Genomic DNA, 12,079 nt, shown 5'->3' on the forward strand with positions numbered 1-12,079 from the left:
AACTTTGATTTGAAAGCCGGTCTTTGACCTAACCAACAAGCACCGAGTTCAATCAAAATACTAACAAAGTTACAAAATATCCAGTTAACCACAAGTCATTCCTGTGGCAGTAGGACTTTAGGACCATTTCAAATCAAATTTTATTCGTCATGCTTCATAAACAACAGGTGTAGACTAACACTGAAATGCTTACTTATAGTCCCTTCCCAACAATGCAGAAAGTAAAAAATGTATACAAATAATTGAAAAATAATAACGAGGACTAAATACACAATGAGTTTTTTTCTCTCACCTTTATTTAACCAGGTAGGCCAGTTGAGAACAAGTTCTCATTTACAACTGCGACCTGACCAAGATAAAGCAAAGCAGTAAGACAAAAGCAACAGTTACATATGGGATAAACAAACGTACAGTCAAAAACACAATAGAAAAATCTATATATAGTGTGTGCAAATGTAGTAAGATTAGAGAGTAACGAAGACTTGGCTATATACACAGTGTACCAGTACCCGAGACGATGTACTTGTATTTGGTGGTGACTTTTTAGATCAGCTTGACCTGGGCTGGGTTTTCGGGAATTTAGTTCCAATGGAATTAAGATGATTTTAGTGCTACGATGCTATTGGGAAATCCAGCTTAAGTGCTTTTTATTGTATTGTCAGTGTACTGCTGAGGTTTCAGGGCACGGCCAGTGACATTCAAACTTATGCTGTGGATGCACAGATGGGTTTAGAGTCCATTTGTTTTCAATTCTTCACTGTCTAACTGCCTGCAATGTCAAGAAAACGTTGTCGGTACATTTTCACCTGTTCACTCCTCATCCCAAGGGAATTTAATGTTTGTTCCATTCATTTCTTCTTTTAGGACCGCTGTGAATTTACTGAAATGATTTTTTCAGTCTCCAGCAACCCCTGAAAGAACAAGGAGAATGTGCTTTAATTGTGCAGTGAAATACATGGAAGAAAAGAGCGGTTGCAGTAGCGTATCACTGCATGATGAGGAGAATGTGCTTTAATTGTGCAGTGAAATACAGTACATGGAAGCAAAGAATGGTTGCAGTAGTGTATCACTGCATGATGAAAGAACATTACACTACTAGCAGCATTTTGGCTTCCTATGCCGCTGTAGGGAGTGATTAACCCCTATCTTGCCAGTTTCCACTACCTTTTCTAAGGAAGGTGGACTTGCTGCTATCCATGATCTCCTGTGGCACCAGGGAGTAGTTTGACATCGCGTTTAACTTCATGTTGCTGAAACAGCAATGGTTGGCTACATGGTCCAGAGTTTCTTAACTTAGGTCCCGACCAAGGAACCATGAGAGGTGTTCCAGCACTCCCCTCAGGTCCTTCAGGAGAGAAACAGACATGTTAGCAGTTTGGCTTGGGGTTAGCCTAGTTCACTATCCGTTAGTCTGGTCACACAGCACTGGGCTGAGGCGGTTTGCATTGATTGGTGTTTTACCTTGACCATTTCTTCATAGGTAATGTATAGGATTCTATCTCCCAGATCTGAATTTCGCCAGCTTTTCACATGGTCTGTCCACTTCCCAAACAACACTGTGTAGATAAACAAATGTTAATTGCAATCAAACCCAGTTACCCTCTTCTTTTAGTAGGGACTTATGGCATCAAAAGGTCCCTCACGTTTATTTATATATCCTAGCCTTTTTCACCTTCCCCAGAGAGAAACTTGTTTAGAAACTCATCAAAAGTCCCAGGGTCATCCAGGAAACTGGCCATCTTGTGGAAGTGAAATGATGACACCATAACATCTTTTGGGTTCCGGGTAACATAGATGACCTAAATGAAAGCCTTAGTCTTAAACATGAGTTCCATAGACAAACTTACATGAGCTCAGTGTGATAGCTAAATTATAAGATAATTACATTGCATGTAGGCACATTTTTCCAATTGTTTCATTAATTTGCAATGCTGAAGTCAGTCCATTAACTTCTTACGGCTGAGATCGGCTGAGATCCCGTTAACGGGATCGACTTGACAACAGCCAGTGAAAGTGCAGGGCGCCAAATTCAAACAACAGAAATCTCATAATTAAAATTCCTCAAACATACAAGTATTTTACACCATTTTAAAGATAGACTTGTTGTTAATCCCACCACAGTGTCCGATTTCAAAAAGGCTTTACGACGAAAGCACACCATCTGATTATGTTAGGTCAGTACCTAGTCACAGAAAAACACAGCCATTTTTCCAGCCAAAGAGAGGAGTCACAAAAAGCAGAAATAGAGATAAAATTAATCACTAACCTTTGATGATCTTCATCAGATGACACTCATAGAACTTCATGTTACACAATACATGTATGTTTTGTTCGATAAAGTTCATATTTATATACAAAAATCTTAGTTTACATTGGCGCGTTATGTTCAGTAATGTTTTGCCTCCAAAACATCCGGTGATTTTGCAGAGAGCCACATCAATTTACAGAAATATTCATAATAAACATTGATAAAAGATACAAGTGTTTTACATGGAACTTTAGATAAACTTGCAACCGCTGTGTCAGATTTTTAAAAAACTTTACGGAAAAAGCACACCATGCAATAATCTGAGTACGGCACTCAGACACAAAAACAAGCCATACAGGTACCCGCCATGTTGTGGAGTCAACAGAAGTCAGAAATAGCATTATAAATATTCACTTACCTTTGATGATCTTCATCAGAATGCACTCCCAGGAATCCCAGTTCCACAATAAATGTTTGGTTTGTTTGATAAAGTCCATCATTTATGTCCAAATACCTCCTTTTTGTTCGCGCGTTTAGTTCAAAAATCCAAATTCATGACGCTCAGGCCAGACGAAAAGTCAAAAAATTCCATTACAGTTCGTAGAAACATGTCAAACGATGTATAAAATCAATCTTTAAGATGTTTTTAACATAAATCTTCAATAATGTTTCAACCGGAGAATTCCTTTGTCTTTAGAAACGAAAAGGAACGCAGCTACCTCTCACCGGGGCGCGCCTGAGTGAGCTCATGGCACTCTGCCAGACACCTGGTTGAAACAGCTCTCATTCCCTCATCCTTCACAGTAGAAGCCTGAAACAAGGTTCTAAAGAATGTTGACATCTAGTGGAAGCCGTAGGAAGTGTAATATGACCCCATAGACACTGTATATTGGATAGGCAAACCTACAAACCTCAGATTTCCCACTTCATGGTTGGATTTTTTCTCTGGTTTTTGCCTGCCATATGAGTTCTGTTATACTCACAGACATCATTCAAACAGTTTTAGAAACTTCAGAGTGTTTTCTATCCAAATATATTAATAATATGCATATCTTATCTTCTGGGCCTGAGTAGCAGGCAGTTTACTCTGGGCACCTTATTCATCCAAGCTACTCAATACTGCCCCCAGCCATAAGAAATTAAACGTGTTGCAAGAGTCTCTTCAGTTGTTACTGTCTAGTAGTAGCTTTTTCTTAGTTACTGGATCAGGTCCCTACCTTGGCTTTGGAGGGGAAGAAGGAGGGGAGCATGAGATGGTAGGGCATATGAGAGACCATTGCCCGTGGTGAGGGCAGATGGTCCAGAACTAGGGCTGCTCTTGTCTCCTCCAGCCAGGGAACCCGGTCCCAGTTGGGAATAGTTTGCACTGGAGTAAGGTCTCCTCCATTTAGGACTAAAGGGACAATCTCTTGCATCCATGTGGTACCTGGGAAACATTACCTTAATCAGTTATCTGTTTTTTTTTTTTTTTAGCTTATGCTATTTTACAAAATAAAATTAGACAATGTTTTCTCATTATTGTGTCATTCAATATTGTGTCAAATTCTCTAGATGTCAGTGATGTCACACAACTGCATGTTTTTCGATTTTTCACTCTTAGGGACTTGCTAGCCATAGTTCAAGATCTGTTTGTGCTCAAGGTCAGCTAATCTGTATAGGTTCTGAAACAAGAAACTATTGTGTTGCGCCATCAGTGCTGCTGACCTAGAAAATCCATGGAAAAGTGGAAAGTCTGCTACTGCTACTAGGTTACACACCACCAAGATCTCGTCTAAAGTAAGGCCTACAATAGTAATAAAAACACACATTACATTTTTTTTTTCATTCGACACTGAGCCGCTCACATGTTTTTGAGAAAATTTCCAGCTGCAATGCCTGGGCGACTAAACTGCATTGGTGTAAACTACTTAAGTAAAAGTACTTTATAAAGTAATACTTAAGTCGTTAGAAGTGGCATTCCGGTGGTAGATGTGGAGCACCAATTCTTCAGATTGGAAAGGCAATATGTGTGGGAATCTGGACACAACAAGAGTATTCATCATTCAAGGACAAGTCCACTACTATACAGACACCAAGTCACCATGGAAACCAGCAGAATTGGGCCCCACAGTACATAATGGGGTTTTTAGTAACAGTATGCGTGCAAGTCAGGTGTGAAAATGTGATTTTCTTCTCCTTACAACACCACACCATACATAAAGCTCTCATATGAGGAGTCTGAACTACACCTCAAAGTTGAGTACAAATTTGACCCCCATCTCCTCCCTTTTGTAGATAGACAATGTTTTAGTTAGATTTTGTATAGTATATCTTGTGTAATAAGCACACTGTGCACAAATCAAAAGTAGCATATGAAGTCATTTATTGGCCATTCACGCACACCTCATTAAGTTTCCATAGAGTAGCATAACCCACTGCTACCATGTCATGTAATCTTACAACATAAATAAGCCATTATGCTGCTTAAGTCATGTGACAAGAAGGGTGCCAACATTTGTATTTCATCATGTCGAATGAGATTAAGTTAATCTCTTTCATACCTACAGCAATGCAGCTGAGCACACACAGAGTAACACCAGTATTGTACCATCTGCTTACATGTCAAAGTAGTTTAGTAACTGTACTACAACGCTTAAGAGGCATCCACTTTCATCCACTTGTTATGAATACTCAATCTACCGTACTAATTCCAGCACAATAATAAATCATACACTTAAAAAAAATAAGTATCATAACAAAAAAGTCTGAAATCACAAATGCTCATATTCCTGCCATCTTTCTGAGCGATACAAAATTAATCTGTACAGGCGCAGTCTGGTTGAAAGGCCCTGTGTGTGTGTTAAAGACCCTCTTTGTTGGGCTCCCAGCCAGTCTCAGTTGCTGTGCACCAGTGTGACGAAGAGGAAGAGAGAACAGAGGGCGATGGATCCAGTGAGCACCGCCTTCACCAGGAGGGCTGTCCAGCTCCCCAGCAGGAACACGTGGACAAACAACCTGAGAGAAGTTAGAGGACAGAGGAGAAAATGAGTAGATGTCTATGAACAATTATTATGATGGATGTGTAGCTATGTTTTATACCAATATGTCAGTTGTTGGCTACCATGAAACTGATTGTTGCTAACATCATAATTATATGATGGATAATGACATGAACTTGGAGGCGTCATTGTTTTCAGTACCATTTCAATAATGTATTGTTTCTTTTGAAAAATAGGGGTTGGTCATCCAGACTAGAGGTCGACCGATTAATCGGAATGGCCGATTAATTGGGGCCGATTTCAAGTTTTCATAACAATCGGAAATCGGTATTTTTGGGCGCCGAATTGCCTTTTTTTTCTTCTTTTTTTTTTACAACTTTATTTAACTCGGCAAGTCAGTTAAGAACACATTCTTATTTTCAATGACGGCCTAGGAACGTTCTGCTTCAGGGGCAGAATGACAGATTTTTAACCTTGTCAGCTCGCGGGATCCAATCTTGCAACCTTACAGTTAACTAGTCCAATGCTCTAACACCTGATTACATTGCACTCCACGAGGAGCCTGCCTGTTACGCAAATGCAGTAAGCTAAGGTAAATTGCTAGCTAGCATTAAACTTATCTTATAAAAAACAATCAATCAATGACTGTCATTGCTCCAATGTGTACTTAACCATAAACATCAATGCCTTTCTTAAAATCAATACACAAGTATATATTTTTAAACCTGCATATTTAGCGAAAAGAAATCCAGGTTAGCAGGCAATATTAACCAGGTGAAATTGTGTCATTTCTCTTGCGTTCATTGCACGCAGAGTCAGGGTATATGCAACAGTTTGTGCCGCCTGGCTCTTTGCGAACTAATTTGCCAGAATTTTACGTAATTATGACATAACATTGAAGGTTGTGCAAGTGTAACGGATGTGAAATGGCTAGCTAGTTAGCGGTGGTGCGCGCTAATAGCCTTTCAATCGGTGACGTCACTTGCTCTGAGACCTTGAAGTAGTGGTTCCCCTTGCTCTGCAAGAGCCGCGGCTTTTGTGGAGCGATGGGTAACGATGCTTCGTGGGTGACTGTTTTCTGTGTGCAGAGGGTCCCTGGTTCGTGCCCGGGTCGGGGCGAAGGGACGGACTAAAGTTAAACTGTTACACAATGTAACAGGAATATTTAGACTCATGGATGCCACCCGTTAGATAAAATACGGAACGGAATAAACGTTTTGTTTTCGAGGTGATAGTTTCCGGATTAGTCAAAGGTATATGGTTTAGAGAGAAATAGTCGACGCGTTATAATTCCTGTAATAACTTGCGGCTGAACTTGAAAGGGGTTCCTTCGTTATTTTACCGTTCATGTCTTCCATAGAGAATGTCTTGATCTACTTCAAATAAGGTCTGTGTTTCGTGCAGGCTTAAACCGCATCGACGTTTTGATACCCGTGTAAATCTCACTAGGATAAGGTAACGTTTGTCAACATATTTTCATAAATCCACTCTACAAAAAAATGATCTTCGCTTATATTTAGCCAATATTGATCAGAGTTACCTTGTCCTATGGATATCTACACAGTTATAAAATTGGCAAGGTGGTGTAAGCCTACACGAAACACAGACCTTATTTTAAGTGAATCTAAAAATATCCTATGGAATAAATGAAGGAACCGCTTTTCAGATTTTGCTAGAAGGTGTCATGGGAATTATGACTCGCACTTTGGTCGTCAATTCTTACCATGCCCATTATTAAAATAGGATTTCCTGCATATAGAAATGACAGTTTTTGTTTTCAACATTCATCACAGGTAACTTACTCTATTTTTATTCAAACAGTTGAGAGTATTTGTCTCCTAAGCAGACTCTTCAGTATCATTGTCACTTCAGAGCTGTGTGTGTGTGTGTGTGTATTTATGTATTATATTAAGTTAAAATAAAAGTGTTCATTGTTCATTCAGTATTGTTGCAATTGTCATTATTACAAAAATGTGTGTGTGTGTATGACATATATATATATAAAACATTATTATTTTTTTTTTTATAAAATCGGCTGATTAATCGGTATAGGCTTTTTTTGTCCTCCAATAATCGGTATCGGCGTTGAAAAATCATAATCGGTCGACCTCTAATCCAGACCATTACACAACTGTAGCTATCAGTGTTTATAATGACCTGTAGTGGTGTAGAGAAAAGCTTCAGTTCCCTCCCCAGAACAGAATAGCACTATGAGCTGAAAACCAGCTCTGTAAGGGTGACCATTTCTACAGTATGGAGTTCCACAGTTCCCTTCCCTGGGTACGTTGAAGTATGTGATACTCACTCCATGAGGAAGGCCTTGTATACACACAGCCCTAACAGTACAGTCACAGGAAGACGGAAGCTCTTCGGGAGGTCGTACCGCGTGAACATCCACACTACTGCTGCCATGGCGATATAGTGCACCTGAAATAGAACACGACATCGAATTTCCTTCGAAACTATACTTCTTCTAAGCCCGCCACAGGAAATGTAATGTTGATGAGTATTCATTATCTAAGTATTTATTGGAAGTCAAAATAAATGTCTATTTGATTCAGCAGTATAAATGTCAGTGCAAGGGGATTTACCAGGCTGATGTTGGAGTCGAAGCTCATCTGTATGTACTTCCAGTCAAACTCAATGCCTCTGGCACCCACCCATAGAGGTATACACCTGGATGACAGGGCAAGAGGATTAAATACAAGAGACAGCATTGCAATTAAACTTACTGACAACTACACTAGTGAGCTTGGGTAGTGAATGACTATAATCTACGCTGAAATTAATGTGAATCTGGAATGCACCCAAAGAGATTTAAAGAGAAACCGTAGGGGGACAGAGAAAGATCGAGAAAGAGAATGTACCTTGACATAACGAGCTCTGCTGTGGCCCATCCCATCGCTGCCACCATGATCTTGTACTCTCCCTTTCCTGCGTTCCTGGACATGACCAGATGCAGGCCCAGAAGGTCAGCTAGGTCCACCGTAGCCTTCATAAACTCACCAACAAAGTCATACACGCCAGCTCCTCCCTCCCATGTAGGGAAAAATGTGGCCAGAAATAGCATCTGGAACAGAGACATTGTTAATGCAATAACACAATTTTTTTTATTGTCACATATACCAGATAGGTGCAGTGAAACATGTTGTTTTACATGGTCAGCCATAGTTGTACCGCACCCTTGTAGCAAATTAGGGTTAATTGCCTTACTCAAGAGCACATTGACAGATTTTTCACCTTGTTGGCTCGAGTATTCAAACCAGTGACCTTTCGGTTACTAACCGATGGCTACCTGCTGCCCTAGTAGGATACATATTAACTAGTACTAACTAATAACTAGCAGGCTACATTTGTAATCAAGCAGTTTTTAGTCTGCATCCCAATGTGATCATCAGTTCCTTTGACAGAATGATGGTACTTTTATTGCTTTTCAGAAAACAGACAGTTTGGGCAGTCAATGTTCACCTTGCATAGCTGCACAAATAGGTAGGTAGCTCCTGCTTGAACACATCTCCAGAATGCATTGTATTCTGATCTACAATAGGGATCAAGAGAGAGACATTGTTCAAAACATTCTAGTATACAGACACATGGTTGCCTAGAGTGGCAGGAGGATTGGCTGACCTCCTCTCAATCTGCTGACATTTCCATGTAGATTACATTTCACCCTCTACAATATTTTTAAATTTAATTAGGCAAGTCAGTTAAGATCAAATTCTTATTTACAATGACAACCTACACCGGGCCAAACCCGGACGAAGCTGGGCCAATTGTGCACCGCCCTATGGGACTCCCAATCACGGACGGATGTGATACAGCCTGGATTCGAACCAGGGACTGTAGTGATGCCTCTTGCACTGAGATGCAGTGCCTTAGACCGCTGTGCAATTCAGGAGCCCAGTAAGGGTGACTAGTTAGTGAACAGATCATTCAAAAAGACATGTTCAGTAGCTAAATGTATGGGGTCAACTAACAAATTAATCTAATGCAGTTTATATAGTATGAGAGGTGCTGATACTTACAATCCACTGCATTTGTAGGTTATAAAGTAGGGAAAATAAGCCAAGGCAAAGCAATTCCCGAAATGAAATAGCGTCATATTGCCAGGGAGTCCAACACTGGCGAATCCTCCAACGAGTCTGTGAATGAATGAAGACATGATGGCTATTAGCTAGCAACAATTATCGACACAATATTAGCTAGCTAACGTTAGTTATTCAAGAAGCATTGGAGCAGATAATCTAACAGTAACGTTACTTGCTAGCATCCTCTCTTCCTGCACGCTCAAAATGTTGATTCTGTGCAAGGTCTAACATATTTATTCCACCATTATAAACTTAAATCTGTTAGATAGGTTAAATGCGTATAAATAACACACGTCTAAATGAAGATCGGCACGAATCATTCAGAAATACCTGTCTTTACTCAGGTTGACCGAGGGATTATTGAGATGCTAATGCTAGTTTGCTAACTCGTTGGATGAATGACGGAAACTAGTTTTCCAGTAGTTACCACAGCCACAAAGTCCAAATTGGCTATATCGTAGAAAATTAATAAAAACAAAAATTTGCCTTTCGGTCTTAATTTAAGGTTAGGGTTATGCATGAGGTTAAAAGTGTGGATTTGCTAAGGTTACAAATCAGATTTTAAGAAGATACATTTAGAAATAGGCGGGGTTTATAACTTTGTGGCTGGGGTAACTAGTAACGACCCGGAAACTACCAAAATCCTACCTTTAAATGATTCCGCTATCCCTTGATTTCCCCGAACTATCGTTCCCCTCGTTTGCTTGTGCATTACAACAGGAACTCAAATTAGGGTCTTCTTGTAAAGCAAATGGACGGAACGACAGAACGGAGTCATGGTTAACCGTAACAATTTCAAGGCAGGACTTCGGCAGTTTCTGCAAAGATTGTTTAGTATGAAAAGGTTTACAAACTCGGTGGTTTCTGATGTTCATGCAACGAGTAAATAGTTCCTGCATTGTCGTTGACATGAAAAATACAACTAATGACAATTTATAGGTTTAAGGATATTTGCAACACTATAGCTAGCCTGGACAGCCGCTAGTAGGCGCTATTATCCACTGACCAACGACGTTAGGAATAATAGCGCCATCTTGTGGCGGCAGGGCTACACTATATGTAGTCAAACGTCGAGTTAAAGGCCCAGTGCAGTAAAAAACGTGATGTGTTTTAAAACTATTTCCAAACTATGAGCTTGGAATAGTACTCTGAAAACTTAAATGCCATTTTAGTGTATGAGCTGTTTGAAAAGACAGCCTGAAATTTTAACCTCTTTTGGTGGGATTGAGTTGGTCTGCGCTTGCTAAGAAACTTTGTTTTCAATTAAAATGGTCAAAAAGAAACACAGTAAGGTACTTAATTGTTACCCAGAAATGATTTGAATGATATAAATGGCTACATTGGACCTTTAAAGCGCATTATGGTCATTCAGGCATCTACAATGTGCAGTAGTCTAGGCTACAGTCTAATTAATATAGAAATGTACAACCGCCATGCTATAATGACATTCCAAAATAATGCGTGTTGTGGTTTTTCATGTGAACAGTTTTGAATGCAGAAACTATACCACCTGTCATTTGGTTTACCTTATTGTGCTACGATATTTCCCACTAGATGTCTCCTGCGATTCCGTTAGGGCAGGATTAAATCACTTGCAATAGTGGACTTCCAGATAGCTTTCAGAATGCATTTGCATGTTCTTGGAGAGTTGATACTTACATTTAAGTCATTTAGCAGACGCTCTTATCCAGAGCGACTTACAAATTGGTGCATTCACCTTATGATATCCAGTGGAACAACCACTTTACAATAGTGCATCTAACTCATTTAAGGGGGGGGGGGGGGGGGTTTAGAAGGATTACTTTATCCTATCCTAGGTATTCCTTAAAGAGGTGGGGTTTCAGGTGTCTCCGGAAGGTGGTGATTGACTCCGCTGACCTGGCGTCGTGAGGGAGTTTGTTCCACCATTGGGGTGCCAGAGCAGCGAACCGTTTTGACTGGGCTGAGCGGGAACTGTACTTCCTCAGAGGTAGGGAGGCGAGCAGGCCAGAGGTGGATGAACGCAGTGCCCTTGTTTGGGTGTAGGGCCTGATCAGAGCCTGAAGGTACGGAGGTGCCGTTCCCCTCGCAGCTCCGTAGGCAAGCACCATGGTCTTGTAGCGGATGCGAGCTTCAACTGGAAGCCAGTGGAGAGAGCGGAGGAGCGGGGTGACGTGAGAGAACTTGGGAAGGTTGAACACCAGACGGGCTGCGGCGTTCTGGATGAGTTGTAGGGGTTTAATGGCACAGGCAGGGAGCCCAGCCAACAGCGAGTTGCAGTAATCCAGACGGGAGATGACAAGTGCCTGGATTAGGACCTGCGCCGCTTCCTGTGTGAGGCAGGGTCGTCAATCAATACTTGATTGAGAAACTCAGTCCCATGGCCTTACACCTGTTAAATTCTGTCAGAAAACCTGGCTGAGAAGTCATCCAGTGCAACATGCACAACCAGATGGCAAATTCAATATCAATCATGTTTGACTCCTGGTCCTAGGTACCAACATGGGTATGCAGACTTTTGTTCCAGCATAATATTAAAACTGGCCTGGCTGAAGCAGCAGCTATTAAAACTGTAGTTCAGGGAATAACATTTGTTTCAATATAATGTTCACCAAACTGATCAAATAATGCAAATGTGCATACAAAAGTCTAATCCTGTCATTAATGTAACAAACACATCATCATACAATTGTCACTTTATAATGCATCCTGTTGATTATCCTGAATGCAGATGACTTATGTCATTGTGTGAAAACATGTTCTTATAACACTGGGCAAACAGGAAA

The 12,079-nt window shown here is 40.5% G+C and overlaps 1 protein-coding gene and 1 pseudogene across 1 annotated transcript; both read right to left on the reverse strand.

Moving 5' to 3' along the window:
• Window positions 1-810: 810 nt before the first annotated feature.
• On the reverse strand, window positions 811-3,965 carry LOC120047217 (annotated as a pseudogene).
• A 625-nt stretch (window positions 3,966-4,590) lies between these two features.
• On the reverse strand, window positions 4,591-9,751 carry LOC120047691 (transmembrane protein 147). The gene is made up of 7 exons (XM_038993245.1): window positions 9,645-9,751; window positions 9,252-9,368; window positions 8,695-8,764; window positions 8,094-8,296; window positions 7,818-7,902; window positions 7,532-7,653; window positions 4,591-5,242 (listed from the first exon to the last, which is right to left on the reverse strand). Exons 2-7 carry the CDS (start codon window positions 9,326-9,328, stop codon window positions 5,122-5,124), a joined length of 678 nt encoding a protein of 225 aa, XP_038849173.1. The 5' UTR covers window positions 9,329-9,368; window positions 9,645-9,751; the 3' UTR covers window positions 4,591-5,121.
• Between the last annotated feature and the right edge of the window lie 2,328 nt (window positions 9,752-12,079).

This window comes from Salvelinus namaycush, chromosome 5, assembly GCF_016432855.1.
Source record: "Salvelinus namaycush isolate Seneca chromosome 5, SaNama_1.0, whole genome shotgun sequence".
In the NCBI taxonomy this organism is placed as follows: Eukaryota; Metazoa; Chordata; class Actinopteri; order Salmoniformes; family Salmonidae; genus Salvelinus; species Salvelinus namaycush.